Consider the following 18,904-nt stretch of genomic DNA (forward strand, 5'->3'; position numbering starts at 1 on the left):
TATAAACAGCACCCAGCAACAACTAAACACATCCACCCAGGTGCTATCAGCATTGCTCTCCCACCACATCCCAAACACCAGCTACTGAGAAGAAAATTAACTCCATCGCATCTGAAACCAGGACATCGGATAATTCTGTTTCTGTTCAGTCATTACCTTGGTATGGAAGATGGCAAGGATTTTGCCGTCCTTGGGGAAAAACTCCTCATTTTAGAGCCTGAATTATTGCATTAGTTACTGCTGGGAACGGAAGAAGATTTCTAAGTCATAAACTTGTGATTCTCAGTATCTGAGGGAGAGAAGATACTCGTAATTAGTTTTCCTCGACAAGACCTCCATATTTCTGTGGTGTATTGGATGTAAATTGGAGCACAGCATGTGTAATTGGGAGGAGAGGACATTTAAAGGGAAATTGGTGACAAGTTTATCAGATTGTATGGGAGTCCCAGCTGGTCTTTAACATTCCACTGTTTTCTTTAAATTCTGCAGCAAACTGTGGCCAAGCGTAAAACATGTTATTTTGGAAATGAGTATGAACTTTTTTCAAAATATATTAGAGCATTTTCTGCAGTCTGGGATGTGGCTGTTGGCTCGGGATTAAGGCGTGCAGCTTAGCCATGGACAGTGCATTATTTCTAGGTATTGTCACCTTGCACTAATGCTATTAATTGAGTTCTGCAGACAGTGCTGAAATACAAAGGTGATGGCGATTGTGATATGAGCACCTCTATGTGAATTAAAGGATACTTATTTTATAACTTGGGGGTATCTTGGTCCTCTAGCTTCCTATATTTGATTTGCTGATCATGGCAAAAATGTGGACCATCCAGCTGGTTGCTATCCTAAGGAAGCGGGTTGAGGAGTTGGGGGCTGTTTTCAGAGCTATGGGTCCACTAGTGAATACGCATCAAAATCCACCTGAAGCTGTTGATGGAAAAGAGTTCGTAATGCCTGGAAGAGGGTGTTTACAGGTTCTGTTTGCTTGATGTCAGAGCATTTATGGGTATCTAAATCTTATGAAGAGCCTCATTAGACAAAAATGGTTTTGTGAACTTTATTGGCTTCCTTACTACTAGATGTAATCACAGAGTAATGTAGATCAGAATGGACACCCTGGATGTGTCTAGCACAGCCATCTTGCTCAAAGCAGTGCTAACTCGTCCAGTCCCGTTTTGAGTGTTTCAGTGTAAGTAATCTTACTTATTTTTCCTTTTCAGTCTACTGCTGAAGGGTTTAAAGAAGCCGTACGATATGTCCTCCCACGACTCATGCTTATCCCAGTCTATCATTGTTTGCACTACTTTGAGTTACTACAGGTAAATGAAGCCGCTCTTGTTTCCTGCTAAAAGCATTTCTTAGTGTGGAGAATCTCAGCTTTTAAATAGGCAATTAGGTTTAACACTGCTTCTGAAAATTGAAAGATATACTAACTGGTGTCAAATTAACATTTTCATATGTCTGAAAAGTAAAATCATATTAAAAAAATCTTCAAAAGCACCTGTTGCTCTGATACAAACAGTTGAAGTAACTATATTTTGTTATAGAAACCTTTATTCAACTTGAATGCTAATATAGTTTAATGTGCAAATCTAATTTCTTCTTTCCTTGAGTTCTGGATTTTTTTGTCCGTTCAGAAAAAGCAAAGCATAATTCAGCTCGGTAGTCTCAGTCTCAAGTCACACTCCAGTTGTAGCTCAGCTGATCTTATTTTGGGGGTTGGGGAGGCACTCCCTTTCAGCAGAGTTAGAATAACCCATTCCTAATGTTCAACCGTTTGACCTGAGCCCTAAATAGAAGGAATATAGCAAAAACTCCTGTTTTTCATAGCATACCGCACTTTCTCCATATTGAGGAGGAATGAAAATAAGCAGTATTATTTTATTTTCTGTCTTCTGAGAAATTACATTAATGAAGTGTCAGGCTTTGTGGAATTTTGATTCAGATGATAAAAAGTTATTCCTGTAGGACATATTTCAGGGGTCTTGCCATGCAAGTTGTTTAGGTTGGCATCTAGTCCAATGATTTTGAGCATTTCTGCCTATTGAGGCATTACTTATTTTAGAACAACCTCTACTGGTTTGACCACAGGTCACTTGCACATACTTTATTCTGATGTACGCTAGCAAGGTGGTTCACATCATAGATACTTCCCTTGGGTCTAACAGCTAAAAGCCAAAAAGTAACGAAGCATGTATCTTTTTGCTTACAAGCAAATGTTTTTGCTGTGAGTTATGACAAGAGAGGCCAGCAGTCAGCAGAAATATTAACATCTGAGATCTATAATAACCAGTCTTGAATAAGAAAAAATGTTGCTGTAGAAAATGCAATATCTTGAAAAATACTTAATTGGAGCTTTTTTTTAAATGGCTGGGGATAATGTAAAAAAAGTTTCTATGTGCCCCTTTGTGTTGGGAAAGTTTGTAATGCTTGCCAGAGTAAGTGAATTATTAACTAACTGGGACACACTTGAACTAAACAGGTGAAATATCCTGTGGCTATAGCTGGCATTTTGAAATAGCAACAGAAATGATACTTCTAAGTTCTCAATGTAAAAAAAGGATGCTAGCCCTGTTGTAGAGGTGTGTTACATGGTCTTCCTTTGTGTTTTGAAGGATTTATCTGTATGAAGGAAGAAAAGGAAACTTTGCAACATAGAACTTACTTGTAATACGATATAAAATGTTCTCCAAAGAATCTTAAGTAAAAAAAAATAGCAATTGTTTTAAGACCAGGTCTGTAGTTAATATCTGGTGCATATTCCTTTTTTTTCTTTTTCTATTTATTTTTTTTAAGTTCAGTCTTGTTTTCATTATCTCTGCTGTGATTTTTTGCATATCCTGATCTAGATAAGTAAAAACAAGGATGATTTATTTTGACCCATGAACCACACATCTCCAATGTATGGATTACAAATATTTTGTAGAAGGGTTTACATCCAAGTGATCTCAAGAAATTTGAGATCTTTAAGCATTTCTATTGATAGTCACTCAGTTTAAAAACAATTAACAAAGCTTAAAAACCAAACCAGTCAACCCTTACTCTCTACAGCTACCTGAAAGGAGGTTGCAGTGACGTGGGGGTCAGTCTCTTCTCCCAGGTAACAAGGGATAGGAGGAGAAGAAACAGCCTCCAGTTGTGCCAGGGCAGGTTTAGATTGGGTATTAGGACAAATGTCTTCACTGAAGGGGCTGTCAAGCACTGGCACGGGCTGCCCAGGGACTTGATTGAGTCACCATCCCTGGAGGTGTTTAGATGTGGTGCTTAGGGACAGGGTTTAGTGGTGGGCTTGGCAGTGCTGGGTTAACAGTTGGACTCGATGATCTGAAAGGTCTTTTCTATCCTAAACAATTCTATGATTCTAACGGTCAGTGAACTTTTCTCTGGATTACTGCACTGTCTCTGTTGAGAACAGAAACTTTACATTGTCACAGCTTTAATATTTGCCTCCATAAAGCTTTTGTGGCTATAAGGACATCTTCCAAAAGAAAGTAAGCTGATCAGAGAACTAAAGGGTGACAGCAGAAGCATGGCAGCACGGCATGGTTCTGCCAGCCTCGCTGTGGAGTGAGCACTGACGGCTTCCTAGATAAGTTGCCCTCTCAAAATAGTCTTAACTTCCCGTTCGTAAGGGTCATTGCATACAACAGTCCTCTGGAACTTCTTAAAATGTTCTTCTTTCACGTTTAAAAAACATAATTGAATTAGTGACCTGTATTATGCTGAAGGTCAGGCTAATTAATGACCCATTGTGTCTTAAAGCTGGGAAATGGAGTGCATCAGTATGAAATTAAAGAATGAAGTCATGTGCTGCAGCTTTGGGAGAATCTCAGCATTTAACCAGCTTTACAAGCTGCATAGTGTTTGTCGGCTTTTTAGGGCAACGTTAACATATATGCCTTATTGAGCAGTTTTGTGTGTTTCCAGAACTTAAGATTAAATGCTTTGCATGCAAACTTGGTAGTTTTTTCTTCAGAGACAGGAAGGGGTGGTTACTATTTATGTTTTAAACCATGGCACAGAGAAGACAATTTGGTTTTGATACCCTGTCTGAAATCTGTAATGCTGGAGGAGTTCTCTGCCTCTTAGGGGCTCAGAGGCTGCTTATAACTCCTGTTATATTGACAGGATCGGTTATACATGCACATTCTTCAGTTTCCTCCTGTCTTTGAAGAACAAAACCTGGCAGCTACTGGAAAAACATTTTGTTGTTTCTTTTATTTGTTTTAAACTTGAATAATACAGCAGGATGCTGCATGAAAGATAATAGTAGGTGATGCCTTTTTTTAACTAGGGAATTTCAGCAGTGAAAATGATTAAATTTGACCTTTATCCACAATATACAGGATTTCTGAATAAAAATTCAGCTGCAGAGGCTGACACTTGGCTGTCTCGAATCTTCCTAACATAGTGAGCATAGAGCAGAGCAGAAATCTTAAATACCACTCTGTAGTGAATAATGCTAAACACAGAGTCTTTTGTTGTGATCAATTTAGTTGCAGGTTTAAAATCTGAATTTTATGTTGTAGTTTGAAAACATCCTCAATTTACAGCAGTTATTTTTAAAAAGCAGAGTGGTTTCAGGAATAGGGAAAGTGTTTATTCAACAATACTGATATATTATAAACTGTTGGTGCTGCTTCTTTGTTACTACTGTATTTGTCTTTAGGAACCTTGGTTGAAAAAGACCTAGCAAAAATGGCAGCTGAAAAGCAACAGAATACTCATATTTTCGTGGCTTCAGTAGAGAGAGAAGCAAAGATTGAGACTGTTACTTCTAAAGCCAGTTACCAAACCCCCCGCTACTGAATTGGGAGGTAAATAAAATGACAAATGATTTACAGAAGCGCAGGCCTTAGTGTTCGTTCTTTTGCAAAACAGCAAAACTAAAATAAATGAAATTAAAGTCTGAAAAGCCTGAAAATTCTTTCAAGCTGTAAAACTTTTCTCCTTGGTGCAAAAACCTGTCTTGATGCAGATCCTGCATCAGAGGCTGCACAGAGACTCCTCTTTGCCTGAGCAAGAGGCGTAACAGTTCAGTGTCATTTGGAGACCCCCTTGTTGAATTTGTTTGGGTTGGTGGCTTTTTGGTAGCAGCCGTATAGAGGTCACTAGGAAGCAGCCTTTTTACACCTTGGGTCAGAGGGCAGGCCCTGGTGTCACTTCAGTGGCGATTCCTTGATCAAGTATTGGCAGCAAACGAACCTGCCATAGGTTGTTCTGAAATGGATGATGATGGCAAAGGTTGAAGGAAGTCACACTGAAGAAATGAAAGTATCTTGAAGGAAAAAATAGTGGTAGTGATGAAAAGCTGTTACATCTTGCAAACAGGTAGCCCAGATATATTCAGATGGCGACATCTTTAATTGCTGATCAGAGTATTTGGGTTTAAAACACTATGCCTGAGGTTTCCCAGCATGAACGCCTTAATGCTGGCAACGTAGAGGAGAGCTTAGTGTTTCATCAGCCTTTCAAGCTCCAGGTATGCTTTCATAAATGGGTCTGTAGATACCAGAGTTCCAGAAAACATTAGTCGTGGAATGCAGTGGAAAGAACCTGAAGGGGTCATGCAATCCATCCAAAGCCTGAGCAAGCTGTCAGTTAGGTGTACCATTAAAATCCAGGAGGTAAGCAGAGGTCTGCTCGGAGACTCGAGCAGTTATCTGTTCGAGTCCAAGAAGGCTTTCCCATGTCAAACAGGGAGTATATCCTTCCTTCTCATGTGACTTGCAGGCACAAGATTATCCCTAATTCTTGCATGTGACTCACTGTGATGTTATCGAGCAACCTAAACCATATGAAATTCTGCCTTTTGATCTTCTCTGCTGTTACCTGATCACTGACTGACATAGAAGCCCTGGTCAGTATTCTGCAGGATCACATGGTATAATTTAGGTGAACAATGTTCTTCATTACTGTTTTATGACAATTTTCAGTAAAATAGAATAGTTAATATTCTTAATCCATCGTTGCTGGTATTTTAAATACAACTGGAGTAAGCAGAACCTCCTTTCCCCTTTTCTAAAGATTTACATCTTTTCTCTGTCTAGCAAGCTTGTCATGTGCTTGCATCCGATATTTAATCAGAAGGATGCTTGTTGAGAACTGGCATTTGGAAAAGGAGATGTTAGTCCAGTGATTACAGAGAATGAGATATGCTTCAGGTGATCTGCTTGATCTTCAGGAGTCTAAATACTTTCTGGTATAGAAATGGATTAGATTACTTCCAGATGTGAGGTGGTTGGGTTTTTTTCTTTTTTTAATACAAAAAAGGCAAAACGTGCCATTTGATGTGTGTTACCTGCCAAACACAGCCCCCTTTGGAAAGGGGATGCAAGAAATTCTGCTCAGGACATGTGAGCAGAAAGACTATTTAATCAGACTTGGTAGCTTTTCCCACCCTTAGGATTTTGCACTTGTCATCTTTTCACACCATTTTTATCTTTGCATTTCTGTGGCTGATAGTAAAGCAAAGAAGGGTTTCCACAGAGGTAGACATCTTTTTTTTCCCTTCCCTGTACTGTTCCTCAGCTCATAAACTTCCCCAGAAATTTTTGGCCATGAAACTTTCATTTCTTTAACATTAAAGATGGAGGTTGTTTGGGCATGTGAAAAATAATAAAAAAAAAAATTAGTAATGTAAGTTACACGAAGAGAGTGGACCAATCTGGTCAAATCCTGTTCTCTCAATTACTTTTAGAGGAAGCTACATATCCTTGCTGAGGGAATATAGTGGGGAAAGGAAAAGAAGGCTTCTGCCATGCTGAGTGATTGTAAGTAAGATTTCTCTTAAAGTATGTAGGTAAAACAGAGTTCATCCAAAGCTGCATGGCATATTGTCTTGATTTTGCCCAGCAATCTGTTTACTTGAGCTTTCTTTAAAAAAATCCACATGATCTTGAACGGTGAAAGGGGTTAACAAGAAAAATCTTTTATTTGTGTCTGGGGTATTTTAGGAGTGTTAACCTTAAAGAATGCAGAAGAGGAACTCTGTGGATAGGCTTTGCACAAAGCATATTGCTACTGTGGGTATAGAGACCATATGAAAGCCTGTTGAGTTTCCTAATTGAAGATGTTTCTGCCTAGTGGTGTAGATGGATCTAGTTTTTATTAAAGGAAAATACACAGATTCTCACTGTCTTTACATTTTGCTGTTACTAGCAACTCTTGAATTTCAGACTTTTTTTTTTTCTTACTATGTTCACGTTGTGCAAAATTGACATTTCTTCATGAAGTAGATGAGTTTACTGAATGCAAGCTGAGGCAGAGTTTGGTAAGAAGCAAAGAGAGATTCTTGCTCTTTCTGTCTTGAATTTGTCCTGAAATGTTGAGATTGACTCATTGAAGAAACACTACATGTAGTTATATAAAATTGCATTTAAGTCTTGACTATTTCAAACCTCCAAACTATTTAATAAAATTAGTTGTGAAAACAGGACATTGTGGAAAAGATACCAGGAAAAAGTACCTGACAGTTAGCACTGGCTCTCAGTAAAAGGGTAAAGGGTTATCTTTCTAAACGCCCTCCTGCTCTCTCCTGTTGAGTACCTACGGAGTTTTCCTGAATAGCTGACTTTTTTTTCTTATTTTAATTAGATACATGCACAGCTGGTCTTGAGCGTGCTTCTAGTAGTAACTCTTGCGTTGACTTGAAGTCCCTGACTTCGCTGAGTACTGTAGCTAACACTGTTTACGCATGTTTGTCAGTTTTCCTGCCCTTCTATAAATCAGACAAATTTGAAAGAAAAATGTTTCTTATGTCACAGCAATTGCAGGAATGCAGTGAAGACGAAGAGGATCGGGAGTGCTTAAAACAAGCCATTACTGCTCTTCTGAATCTGCAGTGCAGCATGGAGCGCATTTACAGCAAACACTCCCCGAGACGTCGGCCTGGGTAATAATCCACAAAAGTACCCTGGTTTCCTAGAGCAGGAGATAAAGGATGTGGAAGGAATTGTCATTTTTTTCTTGTTAGATACTCTAGTTCCTTTTCAAGACATGTCTTTATGCCAGTTTTCTTTGTAAATGGAGTAGCAGCCCAAAACCTTCATGGTCCACTTCTGTGAATAATGTCAGTATCTTGCTCCTTCCCTATCCAAAGCAGCATGTGTAGGGCAAGGGCAAAGGAATAATAATATAAATTATTCATTTAGGGTTTGGGTTTGTTCTTGGGTTTGGTTTTTTTTTCTCTTGGAATGGCAAATGTGGCATGTGCCCAATGTGACTTTTTCTTCTCTTCATTCCAGGGAGCCAGTCTGTCGCTTCTATCACCGACAAATAAGAAGCAAGCACTTGGCCATCAAGAAAATGAATGAAATCCAGAAAAATATTGATGGCTGGGAAGGCAAAGATATTGGGCAGTGCTGTAATGAGTTCATAATGGAGGGTGGCTTGACAAAAATAGGAGCCAAACATGAACGCCACATCTTTCTCTTTGATGGTTTAATGATCAGCTGTAAAACTAATCATGGTCAATCGCGGCTTCCCGGTTACAGCAATGCGGAGTATAGGCTGAAGGAAAAAATTATCATGAGGAAAATACAGATTATTGATAAAGATGACACAGCTGAATATAAACATGCTTTTGAGCTGGTATCTAAAGATGAAAACAGTATACTGTTTGCTGCCAAGTCTGCTGAAGAGAAGAGTAACTGGATGGCAGCGCTGATTTCCCTCCAGTATCGCAGTACTTTGGATAGGATGCTTGATTCAGTGCTACTGCAAGAAGAAAACGAACAGCCGCTGAGGTTGCCCAGCCCAAGTGTGTATCGTTTTGTAGTGGAAGACTCTGAAGATAACATTGTTTTTGAGGACAACTTGCAAAGCAGGAATGGCATTCCTATCATCAAAGGAGGAACAGTTGTGAAACTAATTGAAAGGTTAACGTACCATATGTATGCAGGTATCCTGTACATTCAATATATATATGTTTTTTTAAGGTCATGCTTGTATGGTTGATGATATTAATCCTTTTATCTTTTGTTTGTTGGGGGGGGTTTCTGTGTGTAGTTAAATATAAAGGAATATTTGCAGGGGAAAAAAAATCCCACTATCTGTTTACTAAATCAACTGGTTTTGCTAGCAAAGCCATAAGAAAATTTTGGGTATGCAAGCCCTTCACCTCTCCCTCCCTGCTTCCTCCCCAGCTCCACCACCCCCTCAGAAAAAAAAAAAAAATTAAAAATCAGTGGCCTAATAGGAGCCACCAGTGTGTTTCCTGAGACCGTCATGGCTAGAGCAGTGGTGCTGTTACAGGCTGTGTGACTGTGGAGGAAGAAAAAGGTTGGAGGTTATATTTACTGTAATTCAACCTGCTGCTTTTTGAAGTCCCTTGGCGTAAAAGGATGCAAAGCACAATTGTTGGTTTTTTTCAGACTTTCCTGTGAAATACTTTCTTAAAGCCACAGAAATGAAACCTTGAAGTAGTTATGTGAAGTGCTAATGTTGGTGCAAATGTTAGATCTTAGATTTGGGGTGAAAGGCATGCACTGAGAGGGGATGGAGCGCAGCTGACCCAAGGGTGCTGGTGAAAGTGGTGTGCAATTTTTAGAAAACTTCTCAAATACTAATGGTTTCTTTTGTGCTTTTTACAAAACTGCCTCCTATTGAAGTTAGTCTTTTTTTGTAAAACTAAGGCTAGATGGGGTGGAGGTGTATATGTTAAAAAAAAAATAATTTAAAAAATAGCATTTCCTGGATTGAAGCTCAGTATTGATGCACCTGGTCAGTATGGAAGTAATCCGCAGTTGTGTTGTCCATGAGTCCCAAGTCATCAATTTCTAAAACGTGGTGGATTTTGGTGGCTTGTAAACTTTGTTCTTTTCCTGAATGAACTGGTGTATTTGAGTATTCGTTTACTAGTGTAACTTCAGTTTTTGTAGTGTGAGTACTTGCCACTTCGGCCTCGGGAATCTTCAATGAAAGCACTGCCTCTTGGGTTTCTCTGTGCTTTTTCCAAACAGCGTTTGGAGCCAAGACTAACAAAATCCTCTCCCTCAGCCTCCACAAGGGCATTTTGATGACTAACAGCATGTGGAAGGGACTCTCAGCAGATCGCGGTGGTGCTTTTTGTTTGTATTTAGGTCAATATATGATTTTTTTAAAACTCTCAGTTGATTGTTTGCGTTGGTGTCAGACTTGTTTGAAGCAGGCTTCACTCCGGCACATGGGCTCCGCATCCGTGGAGTGACCTCTTGTCACGTCGAAGAATTCCCCAGTAGATACGAGGATATTGTGGGAAGTAGCTAATGCAGAGTTAATAAACTCTTGGATTTAAATTGTGAACCACTAATAGTAGCACATGGCTTGGATTTTCTATTTTATTGAGAATGCCATTTACAAAAATAAATGGATTTCAAGAATAATTTAAAGGATCCTGCACAGCTTAGAGGGCAGAGTAGCAGCCCCCATTTTAAGAGAACTGCATATCTTGCCTGCAGATCAGAGATGCTACCTGCCTGTTCAGCGGTAAGAGGAAGATTTACTTTCAAAATGTCTTAAATAGTATTGAAGAGTGAACGTAGCTGTGACATGGAAGCAGAACAGGCCAGTGCACACTCAGCAACATTATCACAGAATGAGAGCGTTGTTACTTTAAGCTTGCAAGGACGTTCCTGTATATGGATCCCTCAAAAATGTTGAGCAGTGCTCTGCAGGGAATTTAAGCCTTCTTAAAAGCAGTGTGTGTCTTAATCTTTTGCGGGCTTATTGAAAGAAATGCATTGCCCACATGTTGAAGGCTGCTGGTGTAAGCTTACCTGCACCTAATGCGGATAGATTCAAGACTATTTACAGAACAGGAAGAAAAAAGAAACTCCCAACACCACAAACCCCACACTTCTGGGCAGGCATATGCATAGGCACTTCTCTCGGCCTGGTTTTCCTGTATTTCAGCATAGTTCAGCATTCGTTTGCTGCCCTGCAGCACTGGAAGCAGCTGCACGCCACACAGCAGCAGCATCTTTGCTGCTGTTCCTCTTGTGAGGGAGCCTGCTGCAGGGATGTCAGGACTAGGACCAGATGATGACCCTTGGTGACTCCCAGTAAAGCCATTCATCAGCTTGCTTATCCACCATCTAAGAAACTCTCTACAAGAGAGTGGAATGACAAGAGATTAAGGGAAAAGAAAAAAATCTTCTTTAATACTTCTAATATAGCAGAGTGGGCACAGTAAAACGCGCGGTGGCTTGCGGATAGGGAGCGTCTCATGGTAACACACCTACCGTAGCGGTGAGAAACTGCGGGAGGGAGGTGTGGTGGCTTGTGGACAGGCAACATCTGGAGCTGCTGTAGGTATTCGCTTTGTAAGGACTCTGCTGCTGATTGGGTTTTCCCTGCTGGCTGCTCGGCAGAGGGTAGTTGTGTGCTGGAGCCAGTGTGCAGTTCCCCCCTTGCTGGAGATTTTTTTTAACAACAGGTGAGACACAAGTTTGGTTGCAGTGGTGTAGGTATTTTTGATGTCTGGAGAGTAGGCAGCCTGGTTCTACCACGTTTTCTTTGTCTTTATGAAAACCATGGAATAGCTGTATGTTCAGGGGCGTGTAAGTCAGTTTGCGTGCCAAGACTGAGGCAGAGCCCTTGAGAGAACATTGTATGTACAGTTGAATACTTTTACAGGGGAAATGCATGAAAGAACTAAACGAAAATTTCACAAGGAGTATCATTTTTAATATTTTGCAAATTACAGTGCTTGACTTACAACCTTCATGTATTTTCTGCACTTAAACTTTTTCTGTGAAGTGTATGTGTATTTTATTTCTGATATTTTGCAATTGGGTCATTTTCTTACTCTATACTCTATCCTTGCAGATCCTAATTTTGTACGTACTTTCCTTACCACGTACCGCTCCTTTTGCAAGCCCCAGGAACTGCTGAGTTTACTGATTGAAAGGTAAGCAGTAGTCATCCTTTCTGAAGATACCGAGAGGCTTTTTGTATTTACTTACTCCTTTTTTGCTCGGGTTCTCAGTGCCACGTGGCACGTGTTTTAGTGAAGTTCGTAAAACAGTAACTTTTAAAACGGGACGCAATGCAAGCTTTCTTTTCCCACTTTGTTAAATTAGTTACCTGAATTAAGTATTAGCTAGAGCATCTGGAGTGCCTTCAGCTGTGGGGTGGTAATGTTCTGAACTGCTAACCTTGATCAGGAGAGCCTATTTGAGTATGCCTGTGCCTCGATGCAAACAAGAACGGAAATGTTCTAAGCAGTTTGAAAGGCATGGACTCAACATAAACAACATTTTAATACAGTGTGATAAAGCTGCTCTTAAGCTTCCTTTTAATCTTCGCTTAATCAAGCTACCAGGTAGTTAAAAACCTTATATCCTAGTCTAGACGTCTTGTGATGACCAGAGAACTAGCGAATTATCAGGGTGAGAGCTGGGTGTGTTAGCAGTACCTAGCTAGAGGAGGAGGGAATTCCAGGCAAACTGGATGTTAGATGAGTGCTTGAGTTTCACCATGCGTTTGTTTTTTGGTTTGGTTTTTTTTTTTTTTAATGCAACTGCTCTTCAGGTCTTCCATAAAAGGTTTGTGTTTTATCTTAATTGCCATCAGTTTTTTGGTGCTTTTATTCATAGGTTTGAAATCCCAGAGCCTGAGCCTACTGAAGCAGACAGGCTGGCGATTGAGAAGGGGGAACAGCCCATCAGCGCAGACCTGAAGCGGTTTCGCAAAGAATATGTCCAGCCAGTACAGCTCAGGTTTATTTGCTTTTAAATTTGTTCTGTTAAAGCCAGATTTTCGTTCACTGATTATATGGTGATCCTGGAGACAGTAATCTCTTCTGGAGACTGCTGTGCTGTCAAGTAGGGACTTATCACTGTCTGCAACCAGACTAATATCCCAAATCATGTTCTGATTAGTCATACTGACTTCTGTTGTTGTTGCAACTGTACTTTGGTGTTCTGCCGCTCACAGCTGTGATCACCAGCCACAAGAACGTTGTATGGCTGCTATGTAAAGCGGGTGTGGGTGAGAGATGTATAAATGAAAGTGTTTCTGACTGCATTTTGAATGGATTCCTTGTTAACAGGCCCTATGAAGATAGTTTCTCTGTTTCCATTTCTTTCAGTCCTGCTGGTATTAGACTCCGTTTCCCAGCCCCGGTGGTGTATTTGCCCACAGACAGGGAGACTCTTGTCTGTACTGCACGTTGCAACAGGCTGCAGTGAATCTTCAAGGTCTTGCTGACCAAGCTAACTTGGGGAACAATTAAGTGTTTCTAGCATGAATGAGGCTAGTTGTTTCCCTGATAGGGGATCAGGTCAGGAGGAGACACAAATCACAACCACTGTTTGCTAGAACAACTTTTACTCATTAAACTGTTTCTGTTAGCAGCATCAAGGTGTTACTATTAATGGCAGATAACTATACACACAGTACCCTCAGTTACGCTGTTACTGCATGCAGCCATTCCTAGCTAGCTGTCTGGAGCCACAGCAGCTTACTCAAAGTGAAGGATCATACTGACATGCCAGTACCTTCAAGGCAGGTGTTCAGAAGGTCACTTAGGGGTCCCATTTTTGTCAGATACCTGTGTGTATATATACGATGAGTACGTATGTAACACTGTAGTTTTCATTGATACATAGCAGCCACCACCTTCATGGATGGAGTCCAGGTTACACATCCTCAGTGTAACTTTGATGCTTGTGTGTGCTCGTGGCCGTGTACAGATTTATGAGGCCCTTGGTGGTGTTAGTTGTGGGTTCAGCAGGACTTCCAGCCTCCGCAGTTCTTGGGAGAGGGAGAGCTTCGCACACTGCCTCGCAACACGTACTTTTCCTGGTTTCAGCTTGCTTATTTATCCATCCACATAGATGCCCATAGAGCCCCTTCACAGAAACTCACACAGAACGGGCTTCTGTGACATAACTGGCTCAAGAGTTTAAATATCATTGTATTGCTTTTGTTGCTATTTTTTATAGCTGCCCCTGCTGATTGGGGTTGAAGTTGCTTGGGGACCTCCTCACAGTGCCCCTTTGCATGGTACACATACATTTTCCTGCAGCACTGCTGACTGCCGTAGCTGAGCAGGACAAGTGGTTACCGGTGAACTGGAACCTGTAGAAAAGCGTGAGGCAGAAATTAGCCATGTTTCTTGCTATTCATTTCCAAAACCAATTGAGCACTTTTGCCTTCGTATGTTATCTTTGAGCTGTTTGAAACCCGTGCCCCGTTCCAAGGATTCCAGGATCTTTGGTTACAGTTTCTGGTTTCTTTCCTTGTTTGAGAGGTGCGGATACTTCTTATCCTGACAGCTACTCTTTGCTGTCTAATTCATGCTACGGGTGGTGATCTCAGTCCCCTTACTGGTGCCCTCTTCATGAGATGTGGTTTAAAGCTGCTATTTAACACACACCCTTCTGTGGCTTACTGTTAATCTTTGAATTTAGGAGATATGACATGTTTCTGGGAGCTTGAAACTCTGTCCTATAATTGAAAATAATTGTCTGAATTTGAGCCGTTAGGTTGATAAGCCCAGCACTTTGTGTAATTCGAGCATTGTTAATAGCATTAACCTCTGCTTCTGAGAGCTAGGAGGTATGGGAGGAAGGTGGAGAACACGAAGATGCTCATCCCTCCCTCCCTCCCTCCCTTCCTGCCTCCTCTCCCAGAACTTACTCCCCATCTAGTAGAAGATGCTGTAGACGTGCTGTGCAGTGCACAGGCATGGAAACGGTGATGTCTTTGATTAGATGAAATGTGAGGTCATGAGAAAGAGGAGGTGCCAAGCTGGAAATGCGGTCAGCAGAACCAGGCAATCTTTCTTTTCAGTGTTCCTACCATGGTATCTCAAAGGCAAAGACTGATTAGATAAAATCCTGTATTACTGTTGCTGGGAACTTCAAAACTTTGCTCCTTGGATGGTTAGAAGCTGTCATTGATTCCAAGCCTGAATGTTCTGTTTGCGTAGCCAGTCTTTCATGGGATAGGCCTTATTCTTTAACTTATAGGGAAGAGGAGAACTGGTGCCTCCTCCGTACTCATGCTCTTCGTTCGACTAAGCTAAACCAGCCAACTTCTCTAGCGCTCTGACTCATAACAGACTGGCACGTTACAATCAGTTGTCTGCCCCATCCGTCTCGGGTGTTCTTGCCCCCCAGTCTACAGGGCTCTGAGCCACTGAGACCAGTAGCCTGATACGCAATTAGCGCTGGTTTACCTCGGTGTCCTGAGCTGCAAAGAGTGGAGGAGTTCAGCAGCACTTGGCACGCAGCTGAGCCACTTCTGCCAAGGCGATGGGGCAGGAGTAACCACATCTCACTGTAAGCATCTCCTCCTCTGAGTCTGTTAAATTCCCTGTGCCAATTCCCTGTTGAATTGGCACAAGGAAGACAGTTGTACTAGTTGAGATAGGAGGTTTTTGCTCACCCATCGTGTAAGATGATATGGTACACCCCGATAAATCAAAATTTTGAGGTATGACCTCAACTTGTTTACCTGAAGAAGAGGCGAAACAGGTTTGTATTCTGATACATCCTAAGCATAGAAGGTAGAAGAGCAGTTGTAATTCGTTTTTAGAGGCTTGTTTATTAAAAGTCTGTTTTAGAAAATGTAGAGAAAAATCAAGAGAAAGTTTAATGTTATCCGTAAAGGAAGTACTGGATGTAGAACAGCCATTTGTGTAACTAAAAAGATGTGAAAGAGGGCAGTACACTTGGAACAACTTCTAAGCTGAAGTTTGTGTGTAGAAAAGAAACAATTGCAAATTTGTTTCTTATCAAATAGGAGAACCTAAGTAGCCTTTTTAGTAAAAAACAAACAAACAAAACAAAACAAAAAAACCCACAAAAAACCAGAAAATTACATTAGAAATACCAATTTTATCTGATCTTGATACGTTTTTTCCTCTTCTGAAACCACCTCAACACTAGCATTCTTTCTATAAAAATTAAAAAACCCACCAAATATATTTATGCTAAGACTGGAAAATTAGGTTTAAATACCTGGGGATTTCTGTGGTCATTGATGCCATGCTTAGTCTTTGTTCTGCCCCTTTGTCCACGTGTATTTCAATAGTCATCAACTACATGAATCTGTAACTCCGCTTTTGTAGAATTGTGTTTCATTTGGTGTTTACATGGGATGAGTCTTGGAAGTCAAGAACAAACATCATTTTTTTTCCCTCTCCTTCCTTAGAATATTAAATGTTTTTCGTCACTGGGTAGAGCACCATTTTTACGATTTTGAAAGAGATCTGGAGTTACTGGAGAGATTGGAGACGTTTATTTCCAGTGTAAGAGGTATGGTAATTGGTGGTCCTATTTTTCTTCCACATTTTGGTACAACCTGCTGGTCTAATCCTGACAGGTTTTTGACATGGGAATATCTTTACACGCATGAGTAATTTTAATGCCTTTAATTGAGCTGTTTATGAGACTCTCTTTTACATGAGCAAGCTTTGGCCTGGAGCCTAAACAGCTACCAAAAATGACTTTTAAGCATTATGATATTTACCTTAAGTGTATTTACTTCTGGACAGTAATGTTTGTCCTTGCCTGACTATAATTCAGACTGTCACTTTCTTCCTCCCTGTGTTGTATTTGTAGAGAATTCCTTCCCGGTTGGATACTGAGACTGATTTTTCCATCTTGTTCTTTTCCCATTTATTGAAAGTTCTGGCTGAAAATCATTATCCTTGTAGGAGAGGATACTTGACCCATTTGGTATTGCTTCCTCTGGAGCAATCCCTTATGAACTGGCAGGTTTTTTTGGCAGCCTATGTGGAGGGCAGCAGTCTTGGCAAGTCGATTTTAATCATCATCCTGGCAATTCTACACTTTTCAGATTGCCAGACCATACATTGGGCAATATAATCCTGAGACAGACTCAGAGAACAGTAGTTTATCTTTTGCAGAGGTCTCCATGCTAACCATTGCTGACCAGAGAGAAGTAATTACATTCTGGTTAGTCTCTTAAAAGGTATTTGTCTTAAACTGCTGAAGGTACTTCCCGTCTTGTCCACCATTTTGTGTACTGTAAATGTTGGATTGATACTGTAAACATGTATTTCTCTAATCTTTTTGTTCTGCAATGCACTAGTGCAGCATGTTGCAAAGTCCTCACTTCAAGCTTGTTTACTTTTTTAGTTCTCCTCTTCTAGATGAAGCTAGCAGTCAAAGTGGAGATGGTTGCAGCTCAGGGGAAAATGTAAAATATAATGTATACAGGGTCACTTTTTTCCACACCAAAACTGTCAGTAGATGTGGTTAAACGCAACTGGGAACCCAAAAATTTGTTCACATGGGTCTGTGTTTACCAACTGATACAGGTGCAAGAGCCCATAAGAAGAAAATAGGGAACTACAAACCTAATTAATTTGCATGCAGAAATGCAGAATTTTGAGTGCATGCACAATTGGGGGGGGTGGTTTGGTTTCATTAAATCATCAAAAGTCTTTTAAAATGGTATTTAAAAAGTTGTGGATCTTTATTTTTTAATGGTTTGTCTTTTGCAGGAAAGTCCATGAAGAAGTGGGTGGAATCAATTGCTAAAATCATCAAGAGAAAGAAAGCTCAAGCAAATGGGATTAGTCACAACATCACCTTTGAGAGCCCGCCTCCCCCGATCGAGTGGCACATTTGGCGTGTTGGGCACAGTGAAACGCTGGACCTCATGACTCTGCATCCTATAGAAATTGCTCGACAGCTGACACTTCTCGAGTCCGACCTGTATAGGTAGGGATTGAACTAATACATGTGGGTTTTAGATGACTTGAACAAGGAAGAGTTCTAATGTGTAGAATCAGTCAAAAGTACGTCCCCTTGAACGTCAATGTTTATGGGAAGGTGTTTTCTTGCAGTCTGTTTGGTATCAAAATATGTAACAGGGAAAAAAAGGTGGGTTTAGTCTCCATATCAGCCTTCTGACAACATAAGTACAGGAAGAACAGTGAAATATTAGCAGCAGATAGTGCTAACTTGTATTGTGTCCTTGTTAAAAGCAAATTCAGTATTACATTAATCAGAAATGCTTGTTGCATCGTAAGAAGAGAACACTATTGTCTCTGCTCCTTTCCTTTGCAGCTGCACAGAAAAGGCCTGGGTGTTGTATGCATATAGCCGCGGCATGTGTACCACAATGTCCTCTAATCTAATTCTAAAGAGGTTTTTTTTTGGTTGGTACCATAAGTACTCTGCTGTTTCCTAGCTCTGTTGTTACCTGTGATAAATAGAGCTGCCCTTGAGGAGAGAGCTAGGTTTTGCTGGGTGGAAATTCTTTAAAGTCTTACAAAACTCAAAGATGAAGCGTGCTTTCATGCTTCAGTGACAGCAGGTTTTCTGCTGAAATAGGCCACTTCTCCAGCGGGTTGCTCAAAGTACTTCAGCTTCCCATTTTAAAATTGTAACTATCTTTAAGTTGCTTTCTTATGCTTTCAGGAAATTAAACTTAGTCCTTTGTAATTTTCTTATCTGAAAACACTTATTCAAAAACGCCAATTTCAATTAAGATAAAAATGTATTTCTTTCTATATCAAATACTCGTCAAAAAGTTATTTTAAGTAACTGCTTTGCAGTAGATTAGATCAGATTGTATTTGTGAAATATCAAGTCATGATTAAGGGAAGAAATAATCTTTTAATGCAAACACAGAACATGCAATTACTGTTCGTATTGAGCATTTTTCTGCATCTTGCTTTGTCATTATCAGGGCAGTACAGCCTTCTGAACTTGTTGGTAGTGTGTGGACTAAAGAAGATAAGGAAATTAACTCCCCAAATCTATTGAAAATGATTCGTCATACTACAAATCTTACTCTTTGGTTTGAAAAGTAAGTACAGGCGGTGATAGTGTAGCGGCGTTAACTCCTACTGATATTCAGAGAGAAACATTTTTCTGCTGTTTGAATTCTATTGCCTTGAATCTTGAGATAGCTGTAGAGCATTACAGAAACTTGAGGCTTT

The 18,904-nt window shown here is 40.4% G+C and overlaps 1 protein-coding gene across 1 annotated transcript in view; it reads left to right on the plus strand.

The window, feature by feature from the left end:
• Positions 1–18,904, plus strand: part of SOS2 (SOS Ras/Rho guanine nucleotide exchange factor 2) — a 56,412-nt gene that overhangs the window by 27,370 nt on the left and 10,138 nt on the right. Inside the window, exons 8-15 of the mRNA XM_055804175.1 lie at positions 1,218–1,316; positions 7,764–7,891; positions 8,244–8,899; positions 11,806–11,887; positions 12,576–12,698; positions 16,141–16,244; positions 17,459–17,678; positions 18,652–18,771. Of these exons, the coding sequence (XP_055660150.1) occupies positions 1,218–1,316; positions 7,764–7,891; positions 8,244–8,899; positions 11,806–11,887; positions 12,576–12,698; positions 16,141–16,244; positions 17,459–17,678; positions 18,652–18,771 (1,532 nt within the window). The remainder of the gene's footprint in view (positions 1–1,217; positions 1,317–7,763; positions 7,892–8,243; positions 8,900–11,805; positions 11,888–12,575; positions 12,699–16,140; positions 16,245–17,458; positions 17,679–18,651; positions 18,772–18,904) is intronic.

This window comes from Falco peregrinus, chromosome 1 (assembly GCF_023634155.1).
Source record: "Falco peregrinus isolate bFalPer1 chromosome 1, bFalPer1.pri, whole genome shotgun sequence".
Lineage (NCBI taxonomy): Eukaryota > Metazoa > Chordata > Aves > Falconiformes > Falconidae > Falco > Falco peregrinus.